At 35.2% G+C, this 22,299-nt stretch overlaps 1 protein-coding gene across 1 annotated transcript in view; it reads left to right on the forward strand.

Moving 5' to 3' along the window:
* Positions 1–22,299, forward strand: part of PJA2 (praja ring finger ubiquitin ligase 2) — a 71,035-nt gene that overhangs the window by 43,738 nt on the left and 4,998 nt on the right. The window contains exons 6-9 of the mRNA XM_036123024.2: positions 3,289–3,474; positions 8,737–8,848; positions 21,173–21,287; positions 21,673–21,794. Coding sequence (XP_035978917.2) covers positions 3,289–3,474; positions 8,737–8,848; positions 21,173–21,287; positions 21,673–21,794 — 535 coding nt within the window. The remainder of the gene's footprint in view (positions 1–3,288; positions 3,475–8,736; positions 8,849–21,172; positions 21,288–21,672; positions 21,795–22,299) is intronic.

Here is a 22,299-nt window from a genome sequence, read left to right on the forward strand (position 1 = left end):
ATTTTTGTGAATATGTTACATATGGTATGTCTGGCATGTGTGTAAATGTGTAGGTATAAGGAGAGAGAGAGAAGACTGAGATATTGCTTTAAATATTTTCAGGGTTTCTGAAGCATTTAAACTTACCTTATATGCTTACATTCCCATGAGGATATTTGTTTTGTTAGCTCACAATATGAAAGATACTTTTGACCCTGTTGTTCAGAATCTTTTTTTCTTCTTTTTTTTTGTAAAGAGCAAAATTCCTTTTGTTACAATATCAAGCCAACTCTGGCCCAGCACAGTGCCACTCTTCTAGCCTGGTAAATTATGTGTTAAATGGTATGAAATGATGTGAACTTTAGGTAATTAATTGAAAGTGTATACCATATACTACTTATTTTCTATTTCTATGACTACATTATTATGAGTAATTAAAGACAGAATCAAATGTTAAAGCAAAATATGTAGCCAAGAATTCCTTATATAAAGAGTATTAATGATGTGTTATAAATTATTTATATTCAGAATAATTTATTTTAGTTTTATTCTTTGAATTAAAAAAACATATTTATTTCTTATACTGAATCATTTTCACCAGTATATCTAAGTTTTATGTTCTAAATCTGAGTACAGAGTACTGAGTCATTTTGATGTGTGTATAATAGGAAAAAGAAAAGCATTTCTTATAGGAGTACATTAGAAATAACAAAAATTTCCAAGGGCTATTCCAGGCTTAATCCCCAAATTATTTGTTTTTTAAGATTGTTTTTCAAGGATTTATTGTTAACATTTGCAACACAAATAGAAAGAGTACCTATTGAGTGCTAAGCACTTATTGCAAAGGGGTGAAGCTACAATGATGAGAGACAGCACTATATGCCTTTGGAAAGCTCCCAGTCTGGGAGGAGACAGGTGAGTCACCAGAAAGGTTATAAAACAGTATGGTGAGTGCTTTCATAAAGATATAAGCAAAGAACTGTTGCTTAGGAATTTTTGATCTTGTATTTTAAATCCATTTTGGGTTTTGTTTTTCATTGGACCTAATTATGATGCATGAAAAGAAAATATCCGCTATCTTTATATATTAGATATTAAACCTTCAACAAATTAAGCGTGTTTTGTTATGCTAATTTCTCTGATTTTATTAGACGATATTAGATACTGAATCTTATAAACCTGTTATTTTTGAAGTGTTGCTTAGGATCTGAGATTAAAGAAACATTTATGGGTTTAGGTGTATAAAGAGATACTATTTCTGTGTCTTTAAAATGTGTTGATTCTTATATGTGGGCATCATCTACATCTCTTTCATAAATGTTCTTATCCCCAAGGTTAAATTTGCATATTAGAATGAATAGAATTCTGATTAGAAGTGCTCTTGAAATATATGTTATTGCATAATATTTTTTCTTCTTAAAATCCAAACTAAAATTCATCTTTGTCAGAGCTATGCTCTAATAATTAACCTCCTTTTGATATACTAAACAGTATTTTCTGTTAAATAAAATAAATATAAATAAGAAAATTCTACCAGTATAATTCTCTTAGTTATAAATTCATAAAGTACCTTTGGTTCAGTCATTGCAGCCTTGATTTAGTTGCTCATGTATTATAATTAATTCTTCTTAGTTTGATCTTTGTGTCCATACTTCTGGTGTTTTGACTTTTCTTTAATGTGTAAGTTGTGTAATTTAATAGTCTTGTCTGTGGCTTCTAGGTTTTACATCATACTTACAATGACACTGAGATTTTTGTAAAAATTTCTCTCATGATTCTCCCAGTACTTTTATTGTTTTAGAAGTGGTGGTGGGGTGCACATGCATTTTTAAAATGTAGACTTGGAATTTGTTAATGGGTAAATAACGACATAGAAATTTAACCTCCTTCCCTCTAGATGAATACTCAGTTGTCCTAATATCATTTACTGAATAATTCTTTTTTCTGTTGTTTTGAAATGCTGCTTTTTTCTTTTCCTTGTTTGTCTGTCCCTGTTTCTGTGAGCTTATTTTTAGTAGGAGAAAGACTAACATTAAACAAGAAAATGATAAGTAGAAATAAGTAGAAGTAAGTTCTATAATGAAAATAAGCAGAGTTATGTGGTGACTGGACAGCTACTTAAAATGAGTGGTTAAGATAGGCCTTTCTGAGGAGCTGACACTGACTTTGACCTGAATATCAAGGAGAGGGAATAGCTGTGCAAAAATCTGGTGAAAGAACATTTCAAGTAGAGGAAATGGCCCCAAGGTGGAAATGCTCTCCATGTGTTCCAAAGGTAGAAGGAATAATAGGAATAAGGGGAAGAGTGGTGAGAGGTAACAGTTGGAGAAGGCGGCCAAGGAGAAAGCATGTATGGTGTAGGGATTTGTCAGCCAGGCTGAAGAATTTGGACTTTAACTGTGAAGGGAAACTACTCAAGAGCAGTGTTTATTTTATTTTATTTTATTTTATTTATTTATTTGAGAGCGTACATGACCAGAAGTGAGGATGTGGGGGTGTGGGGAGGGGGAGAGAGAGAGAATCTTAAGCAGGTTCCACGAGGAGCCCAATGTGGGGCTCAGTCTCACAATCCTGAGATCTTGACCTGAGATGAAATCAACAGTCAGACACTTAACTGACTAAGCCGTGCAGGCACCCTCAAGAGCAGTGTTTAAAAATTAAAATTGTCTGGGGCGCCTGGGTGGCTCAGCTGGTTAAGCGACTGCCTTCGGCTCAGGTCATGATCCTGGAGTCCCTGGATCGAGTCCCGCATCGGGCTCCCTGCTCTGCAGGGAGCCTGCTTCTCCCTCTGACCCTCCCCCTTCTCATGTGCTCTCTCTCTCATTCTCTCTGTCTCAAATAAATAAATAAAATCTTTAAAAAAAAAAAAAAAAATTAAAATTGTCTGGAATGAATTTTTCTTATTTTTCTTCTGCACGAAGAGGAAATGTAGAACATAGGTAATTTGTATGTCAAATAAATAGGTCCTTATGGAGGGCACTGGGTGTTATACACAAACAATGAATCATGGAACACTACATCAAAAACTAATGATGTGATGTATGGTGACTAACATAACATAATAAAATAAAATAAAAATAGGTCCTTATGTAATTGGGAGCTATTTCTACGTACATATGACCTTATAGCAAATTTGCTTACCTTTTAAATAACTTTATAGTTAAAGAGATCAGACTTTTAGAATCATATAAGTACCAGGAGTTTAGAACTCAGTAATCTATTTGCACTAAATAGAACTCTTTTTAGAGAATAATTTTGTGATGTGTTTTAAAATAATATTTTTTTCTTCCCTTAAAATGTTTGTATTAGGGAACAGACATCCTTGGAAGAGGGAGAAATTCCTTGGTTACAGTACAATGAAGTCAATGAAAGCAGCAGTGATGAGGGAAATGAGCCTGCCAATGAATTTGCACAGCCAGAAGCTTTCATGCTGGATGGTAACAATAACCTTGAGGATGACTCCAGTGTGAGTGAAGACTTGGATGTGGACTGGAGGTATGTAACACAGTGTTATTACCATGGTTAATTGTTCATTGAATAGAATTTGTTCATGATTCTAAATTTTGAAAACTGTATCTCGGATCTCTCAGAAGTGTTCTCATTTGCCCATCTGTCAGTCTTCCTCTTCAGAGCTCATTCTGGATGCCACTTCCTACATAGATTCCCTCCTACTTACTCCAGGCAGTGACCTCTTTTCCTCTTTGACCTTTGGCTCTCTTGAAGCCCACCTTATATCCTAGTTATTTATAAACTCATGGTTTGAGGTTTCCAACTTTTAAATTTAGCTATATATGCTAAATATAGCCCTTCATATAATCTTTCAAAAAAAAAAAAAGAGTCCTTAATAAATCTACTTGAAGAATTTCAAAACCTGTGATTAAATCAGAAGAGTCATAAGAATATAGTTATCCTTCTCTGAATGCAAAATACAGAAAATATAATTGTATCTTCCCAGAAATGCTGACAGTATTCAGTTTACTTTATGCTGACAAAGAATAATGAATTTCAAATAAAAGAAGCCTATAAATTAAGTGGATTATAGAATTGTTATGTCTCATGATATAATGGTCAGAATTTAATTGTTTTGGTTTATAGTTAGATTTATCTTTCAAATGTGTAGCAGACCTCCGGAAGCAGCTAGTTAACTGAGATGTAGAGAGGATATACGGTCCAACTGATCTCTTCTTGTTACTTTTTCTGGAGAAAATATGGCTTGGTACTATTTGTTTCTATATCTACACAGATGTATTTTTAAGAATTTGTTTTGTTTTTCTCTAGTTAAAATTCCATTACAGAAAATTTAGAAGAATAAAGATAAGAAAAACTTATTCATATCCCCTGATAACTGCAGATTTCTGGAACTTATGTTTTTGAGTTCTCCTTTGTATCTTCTCTGTCTCTTTCTGTGTGTGTAGCTACTTCTTTGTGCTTCTCCACATTGTTCCAGATATGAAACTCAGCATCTCCTTGAAATCCTCCTTACCGTTTCCTATTCTCACTTCCCAAGGGGAAAAAAGTTGTATGTGCAAAGCAGACTTTAAATTGACCATTTTGTGGAAGTAGGAAGTGGTGTTTCATCACAGCCACACAAACAGTCTGTAATTCCATCTTAAACATTGCTGGCTCCAAAACCCATGTTCTGGTTTCCCAAACTTTTTGGAAAAGCAGTGGCTCCCCTGGTCCTGGTCTTGCTGATCTTGGTGCTCCTATCTCTTCTCTCCTCTCTCTGTCTGCCTGTTACCCTCTTTCTGAACTCCTTGTTAAGCTGCTGTCTTCTGTCTCCATTATGCAAAGTCATTCCTCATAATGCTCAGCAGATGACAGAATTGTCGATTTAGTTAGCATCATCTGTGCATGTTGGGAGGCAGTTATGGTTTAATATGAAGAAATATTTTCTTTTGCACATTTTCAAAATTTTATGAAAATAATTTTTTACAGCTCGATTATGTAGATGCTCTAGTCTATAGTTGCACTAAAATTTAATTGATCATTTCCCCACTGAAATAGTGCAGTGAACCTTTCTGCTCATATAACTTGTTCTGTACTTCAGGTTATGTCCTTAGGGCGTTTAATAGAGGTGACATTACTGAGATAAGTGGTATTTATTAAGATCTTGATATATATTTCTAAATAACTTTCAAAAAAGGTTGTACCACATAAAAATTTGAAATAATTGTGGTCTTTCTTGAATATAATTTTTAAACTTGAAAACTTTATTTTTGGTTCTAATTCATTGATGATGTCTCTGGACATGGCTGTTGTGTTAAGATTTTAGAGATGTTGCTGATTGTTCCCAAATTTGGGAAGCGTCAAAGTAGTTGTTTTTTTTTAATACGGAAAGCATTTTAGCATTGATCTTTAAGACAGAATTTTGAAGGTTACTATTTTGAATTTTCTGTAGATACGGCATCATCTCATTATTTGCTTATGTGGTACTATATTAATTTATGTGGCAGTCGCTACAGGTTGATAAAGTAAAAATATGATTTGATTTTCAGATTAAAATAACGTCATTTTGACAGCTAAAAAGCCATGGCAAACAGCAGCAATTCTTATCTCTAAAGCCAAAATTTAACATACTTTTTTTGTTGTTTCACCACAACTTAAAAAAAGTTGAAGCTTTTTGATTCTTTATTTTAGTTTAAAAGAAAACAAAAAATTATCTATCAAAGTTTATTTATTTGTTTTGATGATGTCACAGAAGTGTTGTAGAATACCCGGAGAGTATTTTATAAACTAGTGTCATGGGAGTTCATTTTGGATTTAGACAAATCCCAACTGTACCATTTATTTATTTTTGGGTAAGTACTTGACCTCTCTATTTTCCTGTAAGAAACTGGGGTTATAATTATTAACCTAATATGATTGTGGGAAATTAATTCCCTGTGGATATGACCATGAATTTTTTAAACAAGTTTGAAATTACTTCAAACGTACAGAAAAGTGGCAAAAATAATACAAAGAATTTTCATATATTCTTCACTAATATTTCCTAGATGTTAACAATTACCACATTTGTATTATCATTCTCTCTTTCCTTTCTTTTTCTTTATTTATGATATTTTTTTCCCCACCATTTATGAGTAAGTTGCAAACAAGGTGCCTCTTTACCCGTAGTCTAGAATGAAGTCCTGAAGAACAAGAACATTTTCTTATATAAGAAAGTAAAATCTTCAAAATCAGGAAGTTAACACTGATAACAATACTATTCTCTAATCTACAGACATTATTCAAATGTCTATAGTTGTCCTACTAATGAATGCCATTAGAGAATTTTTTTCTAGTCCAACTGAGACCACTCATTGTTCTTGCTTAACATATTTCTTTAATCACTTTTAATCTGGAACATTTCCTCAGTTTTTGTCTTTCATAACCTTGGCATTTTTGAAAAGTATAGGCCATTTATTTTGTAGAATGTCTCTTAGTTTAGATTTGATGTTATGATTAGATTCAAGTTACAGATTTTCAGCAGGAACACATAGAAATGATATTTTGTTTTTCTTAGTTCATATCAGAACGCACGTAATGCCAAATTGTCCCATTACTGGTGATTTTAATTCTGATCAATTGGTTAAGGTGTTATCTTTCAGATTTCTTCACTATACAGTTGCCATATTTTTAGACAAATAATAAGCATCTAGTGGGAAAATACTTTGAGACTATGTAAATAACCTGTTTCTTCTCAAACTATCAAACTTCCATCTACTAGTTTTAGTATCATTAGTGATTTTTTTGTCTGAAACACATTACATGGTGATTGCCAGATGGATGATATTAGAATTTTTAATATTAGCTGGTTATTTTGCAGTGACCAAATTTACAAGCAGATACTCTGCTTTGAATGTCTAGCTTAGTTTAGTCTAGAGAAGAAAAGAATAGGAGATGGTTGACTCTAACCATTTGAAGTTTTGTGGACATAGTTTGTGTTGCTTCAGCAGGCAGAACTAGAGCACTTACTTCACGTAAGTCAGACTTCTGACAGGGCTCTTCCACACTGGCAGGTACCATCCCAGAAAGCAGTGTCTCTTCCACATGGAGGAACTGGTTCTGTTTCTTGAATGCCTGCTCTGGTGCCATCTCTGTGCCAGGCATGTGTAGGCATCATGCATCGACTCATTTAAGTTTTTTTTTTTTTTTTAAAGATTTTATTTATTCATTTGAGACACAGAGATACGGGGAGAGAGAGAGAGCATGAGCAGGGGGGAGACAGAGGGAGAGGGAGAAGCAGGCTCCCTGCTGAGCAGAAAGCCCGATGCGGGGCTTGATCCCAGGACCCTGGAATCATGACCTGAGCCGAAGGCAGACGCCTAACCATCTGAGCCACCCAAGTGCCCCTAATTTGTTTTATAGATGAAGAAACAGAGTAACAGTTAAACACATTTTTCACATTGTTTAACTATGACTCGGTTAAATGTGGAGTTAAATCCCTGTTTTATGACTCCGGGGCTCTTCCTCTTTGCACTGTATCTCACTGCTAAGTGAAGGAGTTCTAGTGTTGCAAGGGAGGTTGGATTCACTAATTTGTAGTTTAAATTTTAATTTTAAAATCTGTGGTTATATGAGAATGTTCCTTTGTACTATGTGGTGTCTGCTAATTGTTACATACTACTGAGCTTTAATCTTCCTAAGAATACTTTTGTATATTTTGGCAATAGATTTGTAATTTTAATGATGGCACAAAAGTTGACTTCAAAATTGTTTTGAGCTAGTTTGTATAACCGGATGTTCCTGACTGTACTCGACTTCTCATAGGAACACAATTCAACAGAAATTTGCCTTTAGTTAGACAAAATAAGCTCAGTTTTGGAGATACTGGTTTTGAGGTGGTGAGAGTTAATCGAGGTAAAGTGCCCCACAGAAAACTAAAAACCTACAGGTCAAGAGCTGAAGAATGTTTGGAATTAGGTGGAGGTTTAGGAATTAACTTACAGAGAGGATAACTGAGGAAATGGACTTGAATATAATTTCCAAGGAGGCAAGATTAGAAAGAAGAGGACTGAGGACATACTATGGTTTCCAAATTTTGAAGTATGTGGTTATTTCCAAGACTAGAGGAAAATGAGGAATCTATGGCTGTCTAGGGGTGGAGGAAGGAGATTAGGACAGAATAAAACTTATTTTCTTCAAGGGGATTACAGTCCTTTAGTAAAAAAAATAATAATAATAAAAATGAACACTTAAGAGCTAAATATTTTTCAATCTGAATAATGATGGAGGAGGCCTACTTCTCAAGAGAATAGAAAGACTTGAGAAAATAAAATATTTTTAGGGCCTAAGTAATTAAGCAGTACAAAAGGTGAGAGAAGAAAAAGAGGCTTTGACTAATGGTAGAATTGAAATAAATGCAGTAATTGTCTTTACCATGTTCTCATGTAAATTTGGGTTGGCACTCAAACGAACAGAAGGGGAAATATATGGGAAAGAATTAGGAGGGAAAAAGTACTACCTTTATCCCAGCCCTAAGTAATCCCACGTTAGAACTAGAATCATAAGAATTTTCCTGTAAATGTGTCGTGAGTATGGCAGCTTCCTGGGCAGGTAGTGGTATTCTAACTCTTTATGCTTAGTATTTCACTTTCCTGTTGTGTCCTTCCTGCCCCTCACCACACAAGATTTATATTAAAATATTTTATCATTAAAATATTTAACATTTTCTGCTTGTACTGTGTTTATTGGCTTATTGGTAATTGCTAATATAATTATGTCTTCATAAAGATTTCCCAAATCATGGTTGTTGTGTTTTTTTTTTTTCCTCAGCCTGTTTGACGGCTTTGCAGATGGACTAGGAGTTGCTGAAGCGATTTCTTATGTGGATCCTCAGTTCCTCACCTACATGGCACTGGAAGAACGCTTAGCCCAGGCTATGGAGGTATTTTAGTGACTCTCTCTAATGCCCATATATATAAGTTGGTGGGATGCAAAATTATAAAAATTAAAGGTTTTTTTTAACTGCTTTTAAGAAGAGTGAATAATTTTTCATCAATAACATTGACTGAATAGTGATTGCCACTAGTATATGTATATAAATTATTCTAGACGTTCTGCCAATTTGCCTAGAATTTGCAGTATTTCCTAGTTAGTGTGGATTAGAAAATGTTTTGCTTACATTTAGAAAATGCACTTTTCCTTTATTGAATTATCTGGGTCTGTAAATCTGAGTATTTTTTATATACACACACAGGTGTATTTATGAAATGAAATTGAAGATCTCTAAGGATATATTACAAATCACTTTTCTTTTTTTTTTTGTCCTCATGGCTTCTAAATACTACCTTGCTGCTTAACAAAGTTAGACATTTTACTCCCATTATCTCCATATACATAATACTTTTGAATAAGTGTGGCACGAAGTTTTGTCTCGCCTTCTTTTCCTTATTTGACTAAAACACAAGTGCTTACTTGTATTTGCCTAAGGTCAGAAGTCCAAACTTTTCATGTTTGGGAACTTCCACTGCACTAGTGGATTTCATTATTAGACGTCTTTTCTTGAAGTTATATTTCTTTTTTTTTTTTTTTTTAAAGATTTTATTTATTTATTTGACAGAGAGAGACACAGTGAGAGAGGGAACACAAGCAGGGGGAGTGGGAGAGGGAGAAGCAGGCTTCCCGCTATGCAGGGAGCCCGATGCGGGGCTCGATCCCAGGACCCTGGGATCATGACCTGAGCCGAAGGCAGACACTTAACGACTGAGCCACCCAGGCGCCCCTCTTGAAGTTATATTTCTGAAATGATTTCCAAAGTAGAAAAATAACTGAATGAGTCAAAAGTAAGAGAACAAAAATGAATGAGAGAACTTTCAGGGACATTATAACAGCATTTTATCTTGAAATTTTCTGGGTTAGAAAGTCCAGTTTAGATTCATAAATTAGACAGTAGGTAGGTAGGTAGGTAGAACGACCTATCTGTCTACACATACACACACTTAAGGTAGCTTTGCTTTGACATCACTTTTTTTACATGTGTGTAATCTTCCATGGAGAACTTTGATCAGTTATATGCTTTGTTTGGTGTATCTTTTTTTTAAAGTAACCATAGCAGCAATACTGTATACTAGGAGAAAAGTCAGAAAGAACATCATAAGACAATACACTTAGGACTTTTCCCAGATTATTCCTTGCCTTACTAAATTCCGACACATGAAATAGTGACACAGTGTGATAGCTTGTATCAGACATATAATATATAAAGATGAAGGATCACTAACTTCCTTGAGTTCAATTAAATTTTAAGTGACCACAATGGAATATATACATCCTAGAGTCTGGTTTCACAGTGCTTACACAGTTTTTCCCATTAGTATGCTAGTGGTTTATGATCTCCTACAGTATAGAGATATCTTTAAAAAGAAATTTTGAGAATTAAAATAGAAGTTTCATTATTTGTTACCAGTAGGAAATGTGACATTTGATTGGCTTCTAGCAGAAAGATTGGTTGGGTGGGTGGGGTATGTCATACTGTGTAAAGGCACTAGCAGAGTGGGCAAAACTTAGAGTCCCCGCAGTGTTGGCTGCTGCTCTTCGGGAACCCAGTGACAGGTCATTCTGACCCATCTATCCTCCTGCATCTAACTAATGGGCTGCTAAGTGTCTCCTTTCACTACAGCTTAGCAGCTTCCTCAGATTTAGTGCTCTGCTTTATTTTATTTGAATTCAGTTGACAATCGGTACAGTTCCATCTTCTTATCACTCTCTAGAAATCTACTTTTCTGTGTCTAGTATTCAGTTATTCAATCATTTTGAAAAATGAAGCTGAAATAATTTATAATATTTAACAACGTTCTTTAAATGAAACAAAAACAACTAATAAGACAAACTGTGTGCTTTTGTTTGTTTTTTTCTCAAGCAGCCTGATCTCTTTGCAGCACTGGTTGTTTTCATTTCTATTATTTTCCTAATACCAGACTGATCTGTTTTTCCAGATAGAGGCTTTTGGTGAAAATATTGACAATAAACATTTGCCTCATATCTTGTTTCAAATTTGAATATGAACAGGACAAAATATTTAAGATCTTTAACTGTTTGATACAATGATAATAAAGCTTTTTACTCCGAACCAGTTTTGAAAAAAATACTTCCCTTTGCACATTTATGTTGACATCTAAAATTTTTTAGCATAAACCCTAAACAATATTGTTTACCCTGTCATACCTCTTTGCAATAAAAACATGTTCAAGAATTTAAATATAGGGGCGCCTGGGTGGCTCAGATGGTTAAGCGTCTGCCTTCAGCTCAGGTCATGATCCTGGGGTCCTGGGATCGAGCCCCACATCGGGCTCCTGGCTCAGCAAAGAGCCTGCTTCTCCCTCTCCCTCTGCCTCTCTCCCTGCTCATGCTCTCTCTCTCTCTCTCTCTGTATTTCTGTATCTCAAATGAATAAATAAAAATCTTAAAAAAAAAAAGAATTTAAATATAAAAAAATTGACCTAGAGTTAAAATTGTTTGTAGCATCCAGTTAATAAAAACAAATTTATAAATGTTGATAAATATTGAAACATAAAGTAAAATTTGACCAGAAATGTATTTCTTAATGAGATAGAGGGAGACTTTTTTCCTTCCTTATTATGTTTATGAGTGAATTCTATTTATTCCTAAAATGAGATATAGCTCAACATCAATTTTGTTTTTCATCTTTATGAATGTAAGCTTGAGAAACCTTGTTCACATAATAAATTGATGGGGATGGAAGGAGTTTACCATAGCAATGTCACTTAGTTTTTCTGAGATATTTGCCAAAATCACATCAACTTGACAGATTGTCTAGATCCTCCAATTTTTTTTGAAAGCAGATGACTGGAACCTATCTACAAAAATGTTACTCAGTCATTACTTCAGTTTGACCCCAGTATTTCAGATTGTCCCTTTGATTGGGTAAGAAGTATGCTTTTATTTATAAAGTGAGGAAAAGGTTAATATAAAAAGGAATATGGTAACTGAGAACCAGCATGGTACTTTGATGCAGGTACATTTTTAGGCAGATCAGTTTGAGGAAAGGTTATAAAAGAAAGTTAACTGGATTGAAATTGAGTCTCTTAAGACTCTCCATGCCCATGGACCTCTGGAAAGGCTTTACACACTTACAGAGCACCTCATATACACTGGGTTATCGGCTTTAGGAAAGTAGTACATGAGGTAAGAGCATGTGCTTTTGAGTTAGATAGATTCATTTAGGCTCTGTGACCTTGCACCGTTCATTTAACCTCCATAAGTTTCAGGTCCTTATCTACAAATTGGGAATAATAAAATTCACCTTATGGATCATTGTGACATTATGTTAAAGCACTTAGTAAAATAGCTGGTGCAGTGTAAGCTCTCAATAAATGGCTGTATTGAAAGATCAGATCAGTCAAACAGGTGGTAATCATCTAGCAAATCTGGTTCAGTGATATTCAAAATCAGTATTAAATCACTTGTTATAAATCTTCATTCTTCCAAAGCTAAATTTTGTTTTATTCTTTAAAAACTAAATTTTGTACTGACAAAAGATTATGCTACTTTAAACCTAAGTATATTCCAGTTGTGCTATTTAGTCCATCTTGTTGTCTTTCTAACACTTGGACTAACTTATGAAAATATACTGCCTGAGGTATAGATAGATTTTTGTATTTTTATGGATTTTCATAGCAGTGTTTTTAAATCAGTCTCTCTTACTCTTGTTGCTTATAAGTGACTCCAGATCACCTTAAGTATTTGTCAGTACCAAGCCAATAAATTATTTTTACATATGTGAAATTCCAGGTATGTATTAGCACTGCAAATGTGCAGATAATCATCAGAAAGGAATAATGAACCTATTGAGACAAACATGTATCAAAGCGTAAGTATCCTACCAAAAATGGAACTTGCTATAAATAGTATCCCCCCCCTTTTTTTAATGTGTGGTATTAGATGAATTCTTACAGTCTGTCTTGAGACTGTACACAGGGAATTGGAGGAGATTCGTGATTATAGTTATATGAGGAAGAAGGGACAAGTAATAGGCTATTACTTTACATTTTCTGTTTCCTGATGGGAAAGTTTAAAGAATTGTTAACTATAATTGGGGGATTAGAGTAACAAGGATTTACTTAGTAAGGAATAAAGATATTTCTAAAGAATATAGAAAAAGCACATATAAGGAATGGCCACCACATGTCAGGCTCAGATCGCCTAAGAAAGAATCCCCACTCCACTCCAGGGCTGGGATTCACACTTTGATGGAGACGGCACAGCTGTGGCTTGCTGAGTGGCAGAGAAGTCACTGTAGTGCTGCACTGGCAGAACTTGCTGGAAATCAGCCCTGGGGTGCTGCCGGGGAAAGTTATTTATAGGGAGATGTCTAACTGGAAGCACTGTGCTGCAGAATTGTCCAGGGTGGATGCTGGGGGAAGCTGCTGGCCACCGAGCGCTGCTGGCAGCATGCATTACAAGAGCTAGATGCTGGAGAAGCTGTGGGTATTGCAGAAGTCTGCTGCTGGAGAAAACCGCGCATGCCATGGAAGCCTATGTCAAGCAGGCACACTGGGATGAGAAGCAAAGCCGTTTTCCTTCTGCAGTGTCTCTGCAGCGTCTTCGATGAACAAAGTTTAATTAACGTTGTGACAGCTATCAGAGGAAAATACTTAAATAGCCCAAATCCATTTTCACAGAGCTGGCAAAAACAGTGAATTTGGATTTGAGGAGCAGTAATTGATAACTGGAGAACCATATACACCTGTATATGGGAACTGGATCCCATATACACCTTTCTACACACATTTGAACTCCCTTCAACAGCAATGCGACTATTCCACCTAATGAGATATAGCTATTCTTAAAATGAAGTTTTCACCCTTTCTCAAGAATGAGCAGATGAACAGACTCCCAAGGGTCATTATATCCATCACTAAATATTAATTACTCTACAAATTCAGTCAGGCACACTGAATATTCTCTTACATAAAGATTAAATTGTAAAGTTAACTGCTGTATGAAATAAAAATGGGAAGGAGAGAGAAGAAGAAAATGGTTAGCAGATACAAGTAAACACATAACAAGCAGAAAATACACAAAACCTACTAGTCCTTGTTTTTATATTTGGTCACAGGCTATAATTGATAGCTGTGGTTTCCTTCTTCGGGAACCCATTCCATGTTTTCTTGCCTTCGGCAAGAATCTCAGCTGGTTAGGATTCTTTACTTGGTGGAGTGACCCGAACCTACATTCCTGAAGAGTATGTGTTCTCAGTCATCCTGCCCTTTTTTTTGGATATTGTCATTTTCTGATAACTTCACTGTTGGGCATAGATGTAATACGAGATGTACACTCCAAGCGAGATTATCACAGGATTCTCAAGTTGAGGAAAGCTGGTCTGTGGAGGGTACGTAGAAGCACTATTGAAAAAAGGAGGCTCTGAGTGACTTGGGAATTCAAAATAGTCTGTTTCCTCTGAGTCCAACCAGATGTTCCCATTTTAAGTATCAGAATCCTGATTGAACCAATCAGTGACACAACTTTTGAGAAACTTGACAAGACAGAATTAAACTCTCCTTTTCATTCAGCAGTTCACACAATTATATTTTGTGTTTGATTTTCAGAGATAAGATGTTCTAGGGCTATCATGGAAACTGTGGTTCTTATACAGTACCTGGCTCTGAGAGTTAATGGGCCCGGGTTTGTCTTTTACCTTCGGATGTGAGCAGGGGCACTCTAAAGGATCCCATCCCACATTAGATTTTATAGTCGTCATTATTGCCATAAGGTCAAGTGCGGCAGGCACCTGGGCTCCCAAGACACATGTATTACTTTGCACTTCATTGCAATGGATCGCAGTGGTAGTTTGATTGTGATTAATGTGATTATTTGTAATCAGGCTTTGGATTGATAACATTCCATTCCTGTTGGCCAGGAGCAGGAATAGCAGCTTTACGGAATAATCTTAGGACTGAGGTAGAGCACACACACCCCACCCCAACCTCCGCCCCGGGCTGAGATCCAGACTGTTGGGGAGGGCACAGCCATGGCTCTTGGAGAAGTGCTTGTGCGATTCTGCTGGCAGTACTTGCTGGAAATCTGCCCTCTGGAGTGCTAGAGAAACTGTTTATAGGGAGGTGACTAACTGGAAGCACACCGCTGCAAAGCCACCCAAGATAGGTGCCAGGGGAAGCTGCTGGCTACCTTACACTGCATTGGTCGGGCTCTGGAGAAATGGCATGTGCTTTTGGAGCCAGGCGCTGGAGAAGCCACTCACACTAGAGGAGCCTCGTGCTGGAGAAGTCATCTGTGATGCAGAAGCCCACGATAGGGAACCCTTAACAATGCTGCTAGGGCCTGGCCAGCAAGCCCACTAGAACCAAGAAGCAAAGTCCTTCTGTGAGAGCTCTCTAGAGCCCTCTACTGACAAAACCTAAGGTCATGCTGGCCAACAAGAGAAAAATATTCAAAAGGCCCAGATCTGTTTTAACAGAACAGAAATGAAAGGTGAATTTGGAGCTATGAGTCAGTAATTCCTTTTCTGGCACACCGTTTTTCTTTTTGCAGTCTCTGCAAATTCAGAGTCAAATTAGTGTTCAGTATTATTAACTATATTTACTAAGTCTTATGATGAACCTTTTTTGCTTTCTCCTTTTTTAGTTCTGACTTTGCTTAGGCCTTGGCCCTAGCCTCTATTGTAAGTCATCTCAAATCCTTTTTGGAAAGACAGAATTCATTGTGAGATTATCTGGGCTAGATCCTGAAGAGTATACCAAAGGTTACGTCTGCCATCCAAGAGAGGGCAATGTTAACCGTCAGGCAGAATCCTCCTCCTACATGGGAGGCCCAGTTTGCTTTTTATTGTGGTAACATACACATAATGTAAAATTTATCCCTCTAACCATTATTGAGTGTACAGTTAAGTAGCGTTAAGTACATAGTAAACAGTAACTCCCTACTCCCTCCTCTCCCCAACCCATGGCAACCACCATTCTACTTTACGTCTCTGTGAGTTTTACTACTTTAGGTACCTCATTTAAGTGGAATCATACTGTATTTATCCTTCTGTGACTAGTTCATTTCACTTAGCGAATGCTTTAGAGGTTCATCTGTATTGTGGCATGTGTCAGAATTTCCTTTTGAAAGCTGAATAATATTTCATTGTATGTATATACCACATTTTTCTCAGCTTTATTGAGGTATAAGTGACATATAACATTGTGTAAGTTTAAGGTATACAGAGTGTTGGTTTGATACACTTACATAGAGCAAAATGATTATCACTTTGGGTTAGTTAACACCTCCATCACCTCACATAATTTCCATTTCTTTCTTGTGGTAAGAACATTTAAGACTTTTACTCTCAGAAACTTTCAGGTATATAATATAGTATTGTTAATTATATCATCATGTTATACATTAGATCCCCAGAATTTATTCGTCTTATAACTGGAAGTGTGTACCCTTTGGCCACCATCTCCCCGCTTCCCCTACTCCTCACCATTCTGCTCTGTTTCTGTGCGTTCAGGTTTTTCAGATTCCACATGTAAGTTACGTGATACGGTACTTAGGTTCTCTGTCTGACTTACTTCACTTAGGATTTTTTTTTTCCTTTCTTACGGCTGAATAATATTCCAGTGTGTATATATAGGTACCTCATCTTTATCCATTCATCCGTTGATGGACACTTAGGTTGTTTCTCTGTCTTGGCTATTGTGAATAATACTGCAGTGAACATAAGAGTGCAGATACCTCTTCAAGATCCTGATTTCATTTTCTTTAGGTATATACTCAGAAGTGAAATTGTTGGATCATATGGTAGTCCTATTAATTTTTGGAGGAACTTTTATACTGTTGTCTGTACCAGTTTACATTCCCACCAACAGTCCCCAAGGGGTTCCCTTATCTCCACATCTTTGCCAACACTTGGCTGTTTCTTCTCTTTTTGGTGATAGCCATTGTAACAGTTGTGAAGTGATACCTCATTGTGATTTTGATTTGCATTTCTTTGATGATTAGTGATGTTGAGCATCTTTGCATGTACTTATTCATTTGTATGTCGTCTTTGGGAAAATGTTCATTTTCTCTACCCATTTTTAAATTTTTTTTTTTTTTTTACTGAGTTGTATGAGTTCCTTATATGTTTCAGATATCAACGCCTTATCAGATACATGATTTGCAAATATTTTCCTCCACTCTAGTTTAGCTTTTCATTTTGTTAATGGTTTCTTTTGTCATGCAGAGCTTTTTAATTTAATGTAGTCCACTTATTTTTGTTATTGTTGCTGTGCTTTTGTTGTCATACCCAAAAAATCATTGGCAAGCTCAGTGTCAAGCACCAGTGTTTTCTTCTAGAAATTTTATGGTTTCAGGTCTTATGTTTAAGTCCTTAATCCATTTGGAGTTAATTTTTGTGAGTGGTGTTAAGGTAGAGGTCCAGTTTCATGCATGCAATTATCCTTCTGCATGTGATGATCTGGTTTTTCCAGTATCATTTATTGAAGACAGTATCCTTTCCCAGTGAATATTCCTGGCTCCCTTGTCAAAAATGTTAATTGTCCATATATGCCAGGATTTATTTCTGGGTTCTTGATTCTGTTCCACTGGTCTGTGTGTCTGTTTTTATGCCAGTACCAAATTGTTTTTGATTACTACAGTTTTGTAGCACAGTTTGAAATCAGAAAGTGATGCCTCCAGCTTTGTTCTTTGCTTTGGCCATTCAGGGTCTTTAGTGGTTCCATACAGATTTTAGGATTTTTTTCTATTTCTCTGAAAAATGCCATTGAAATTTTGATAGGAATTGCATTAAATCTGTAGATTGCTTTGGGTAGTATGGACATTTTAATTTTTCCAGTTCCTTAACATGGAATATCTTTCCATTATATCTTCAGTCTCCTACATCTTTCAATTTTCAGTAAACAGAATCTTTGACCTTCTTGGTTAAGTTTATTCCTAAGTATTTTATTGCTTTTGATGCATTGTGATTGGAATTGTTTTCTTTATCTCTTTTTCGGATACTTCATTGTTAATGTGTAGAAACACAACTGATTTCTATATCTTGATTTTGTACCATACAGCTTCCCTGAATTTGTTGATTAGTCCTAACAGCTTTTTGGTGGAGTCCTTAGGATTTTCTGTATAAAAGATGACATCTGCAGACAAATACACCTTTCCAATTTGGATGCTTTTTATTCCTTTTCTTGCCTGATTGCTCTGGCTAGGACTTTCAGTACTGTGTTGAATAGGAGTGGTGAGAGTGGGCGTTCTTGATCTTAAAAGCTTTCAGCCTCTCACTGTTGCTTATGATACTAGCTCTTGTCTTGTCATATATGGGTCCTTAATTATGTTGAGGTACATTTCTTCTATACCTAATTTGTTGAGAGCTTTTATCATGAAAGAAGGATGTTTTGTCAAATGTTTTTTTCTGTATATATTAAGATGATCATATGATTTTTATCTCTTATTCTATAAATGTGGTATATCACATTTATTGATTTGCATATGTTGCAGCCTTTCTTGCATCCAGGGATAAATCCCACTTAATTGTGGTGTATGATCCTTTTCATGTGCTATTGAGTTCAGCTTGCTAGTATTTAGTTGAGGATTTTTACGTCTATGTTCATCAGGGTTATTGGGCTGTAATTTTCTTTCTTATGTCCTAATCTGACTTTGGCATCAAGATAATGCTGGCTTCAAAAAATGAGTTTGAGACCTTGGAAAGGATTGGCTTTAATTCTTTAAATGTTTGATAGGATTTTCCAGGGAAACCATCTGATCCTGGGCTTTTCTTTGTTGGGAAATTTTTGAGTACTGATTGAATAGTCTTACTTATGTTAGTCTGTTCAGATTTTCTATTTCTTCTTGATGTCAGCATGTTGTGTATGTTTCTAGGAGTCTATCCATTTCTTGTGGGTTATCCAATCTGTTGGTGTATAATTATTCATGGTAGTCTCCTATGATCCTTTATTTTTGTAGTGTCAGTTGTAACCTCTCTTCTTTCATTTCTCATTTTATTTGAGTCTTTTCTTTTTTAGTCTAACTAAAAGATTTATCATTTTGGTGTGTTTTTTTTTTTTTTCCAAAAGACCAGTTCTTAGTTTTGATATTTTATATTATTTTTCTGATTTCTATTTAATTTATTTCTGCTCTAGTATTTGTTATTTCTTTCTGCCAACTTTTGACTTTGTTTTTCTTCTTTTTCTCTTTCCTTAAAGTGTAAAGTTAGGTTGTTTATTTGAGATTTTTTTTTTTTTAATGTAGGCATTTATTACTATAAACTTCCCTCTCAGAACTGCTTTTGCTTCATCCTATACGTTTTGACATGTTTCCATTTGCTTTTGTTTCAAGATATTTTTTTATTTCTTCTTTTACCCATTGGTTGTTCAGGAGTGTGTTGTTTAATTTTCACATATTTATAAATTTTCCCATTTTCTTTCTATTGTTGATTTTTTTGTTTCTTGCCATTTTGGTCAGAAAGAGAGTTGGTAGGATTTCAGTCTTCTTTAATTTGCTAAGACTTGTTTTGTAACCTGTCATATGATCTATCCTGGAGAATGTTTTGTGTGCACTGGAGAAGAATGTGTAGTCTGTTGCTATTATATGGAATTTTCTGTATATTCTTAGATCTGTTTTATCTAAAGTATACTTCAGGTCTGATGTTTTCTTTTTCATTTTCTGTCTGGGTGATCCATTCTTTAAAGTGAGGTATTAAAGTCCCCTACTATTATTTATTGTTGTATAATCTCACTTCAGATCTGCTTTTATTTGCTTAATATACTTAGGTTCTCTATTGTTGGGTGCATGTTTGTCATTACTATATCCTCTTGATGAATTGACCCTTTATCATTAAAAAATAACCTTCTTTGTCACTTGTTACCACTTTTGGCCTGAAGTCTATTTTTTCTGATACAAGTGTAGCTACCCCTGCTCTCTTTGGTTTCCATTTGCATGGAATTTCTTTTTCCATCCCTTTACTTTGAGCCTGTGTGTCCTTAAAGCTGAAGTGGGTCTCTTGTAGGCAGCATATAGTTGGGTCTTGCTTTTTCAGTCCAGCCAGCCACTCTGTACCTTTTGCCTAGAGAATTTGGTACGTTTACATTTACAATAATTATTGATAAGTAAGGACTTAACTAATACCATCTTATTAATTGTTGTCTAGCTGTTTTGTAGTTCTCTTTTTCCTTTCTCCCTCTCTTGCTGCCTTCTTTTGTGACTCGATTTTCCATAGTGGTATTGTTTGATTTCCTTCTCTTTATCATTTGTGAATCTAACATAGATTTGTGCTTTGTGGTTACAGTGAGGCTTGCATAAAATATCTTAACACTGTATTTTATACTGATAACAACTAAACTTATATTACATACAAAAACTCTATTCTTATTCCTCCCTTTTATATTTTTGTTGTTACAGTTTACCTCTTTTTATATTGTATATCATTAACAAGTTATTGTAGCTATAGTGATAACTCTTGTCCTTTAACCTTTATACTAGTATAAAGCAGTTGACACATTACCACATTATAGTGTCATAATACTCTGAATTTGACTGTATACTTTACCAACCGCATTTTGTTTATCCATTCATCTGTTGATGAGTATTTGGGTTTCTCCCTTTTAGGTTCCATGAATAGAAGTCCCACCTATAGTTCTAATTTAATTGTAGCCGGAAGGGCTAATCAAGCCACAAAAGGATTATACTAGGGGGTCATATGATCTGTTATTCCTTTCATCCTTGTTAGAATAGTAGCTTTATATAGACATTGAACCCCTAATAAAGTTCACATCCCAGATAACCTAGTAATATTAGTGAACTAGTCATGTGGGTGTGCTGATTCTATGCCAGTGATATAGCCATTCAGGAATACATTATTTGCTTCTATGCCTTTAACATCATCTGGTAACCTTATCTTTCAAAGGTTGAGCCTGTCCAAAAGTGTTTACTTTCTTTCATGTTATTGATTGCACACAGGAACTCCTAAGTTGGAAGAGGTAACCACTCTTCTGAAGATACAAAAATGGTGGGCAAGTAGACGATTATTGAGACAAGATAGATTTTTGTTGTTCTTGTGAAAAGTTTGGTGCTTTTTTTGGTGTGTTTTTTGATGTTTTGGTGTGATGGTGGTTCCTTTTGGGAGGAGACAAAAAGGACAGGGGACTGGAGCAGAAGAGAATAGTGATGCATATAATTTTGAAAGATACCTTAAAAAATAGTTTTTTATTACTGTTTTAAAGTGTTTTCTAACAAGGAACTGTGACTTCTTTTTCAGACTGCACTGGCACATTTAGAGTCTCTTGCAGTGGATGTTGAGGTGGCCAATCCACCAGCCAGTAAGGAAAGCATTGATGGTCTTCCAGAGACCCTTGTTCTTGAAGACCACACTGGTAAGGGCAAAGTTGATCTCTAATGTCAAATGACACATTGCATGTGTAAGTATATTATCAGTGCACCTGAAAGATAAAATACTGACTGTTAGAAACTTTCATTAGTTTTTCTATGAAACCAAATTCTGATAAACTTTCACCTAGTAGAAGAATATTTTTAACTTATTAAGTCATGGGCTGGAACAAATGTGCCCCAGCCAACTTTTCTACAAAAGCAATATTTATTAAATTCTGAACTGTCATATATTACAGAAACATGTTTGGCAATTACTTTTTCAAAGATTGGTTCTTCTATCATAAGTATCATCTATGAGTTAATATGTTGATTTTCAGTTTTATTAAAATTGAACTCTGTGGGATTGATCAGATTATTTTTTGTTTTCAGCAATTGGTCAGGAGCAGTGCTGTCCAATCTGTTGCAGTGAGTATATTAAGGATGATATAGCAACAGAGCTTCCCTGTCACCATTTCTTTCACAAACCTTGTGTCTCAATTTGGCTACAGAAGGTGAGTTTTATTTTTACTTTTTGAAGTTAATATTTTAATAGTTCTCCTGAAAGTTAATGATGATAGTATCTTTTAAGCCTATTTTATTCAGCTACATACTTGCAGTACTTTTTAATTAAGTGTTAAAAATTGATTACCTCTTAGTGATTACAGATTAATGATAATATGAAACTATTTTACTAACATTTCTAAAAAATAAGATAGACAACACTAATTGCTTGACATATTTAATCAGTTTTGTAAATGATTCAATATCAAAAAATCATTCTAGGATAAAGCTAATTAGATCTTTAATCATATCCCTGAAATGTGTTTTCAAAAATATCATAAGCAAAAAAAAAAAAGCCTTTGGCACTACTCAAAGTACTGTAATAATATACAGATATTCTGCTAATACAAATCATTGTCTTTGAAAATGTATATGAGAAATACGTAATAACCTACCAGGTACCTCCTATTCCAGCTGTATATATTCTCCCTAAATATTTACCCAGTAATTTTTAAC

Source organism: Halichoerus grypus, chromosome 2 (assembly GCF_964656455.1).
Source record: "Halichoerus grypus chromosome 2, mHalGry1.hap1.1, whole genome shotgun sequence".
NCBI lineage: Eukaryota > Metazoa > Chordata > Mammalia > Carnivora > Phocidae > Halichoerus > Halichoerus grypus.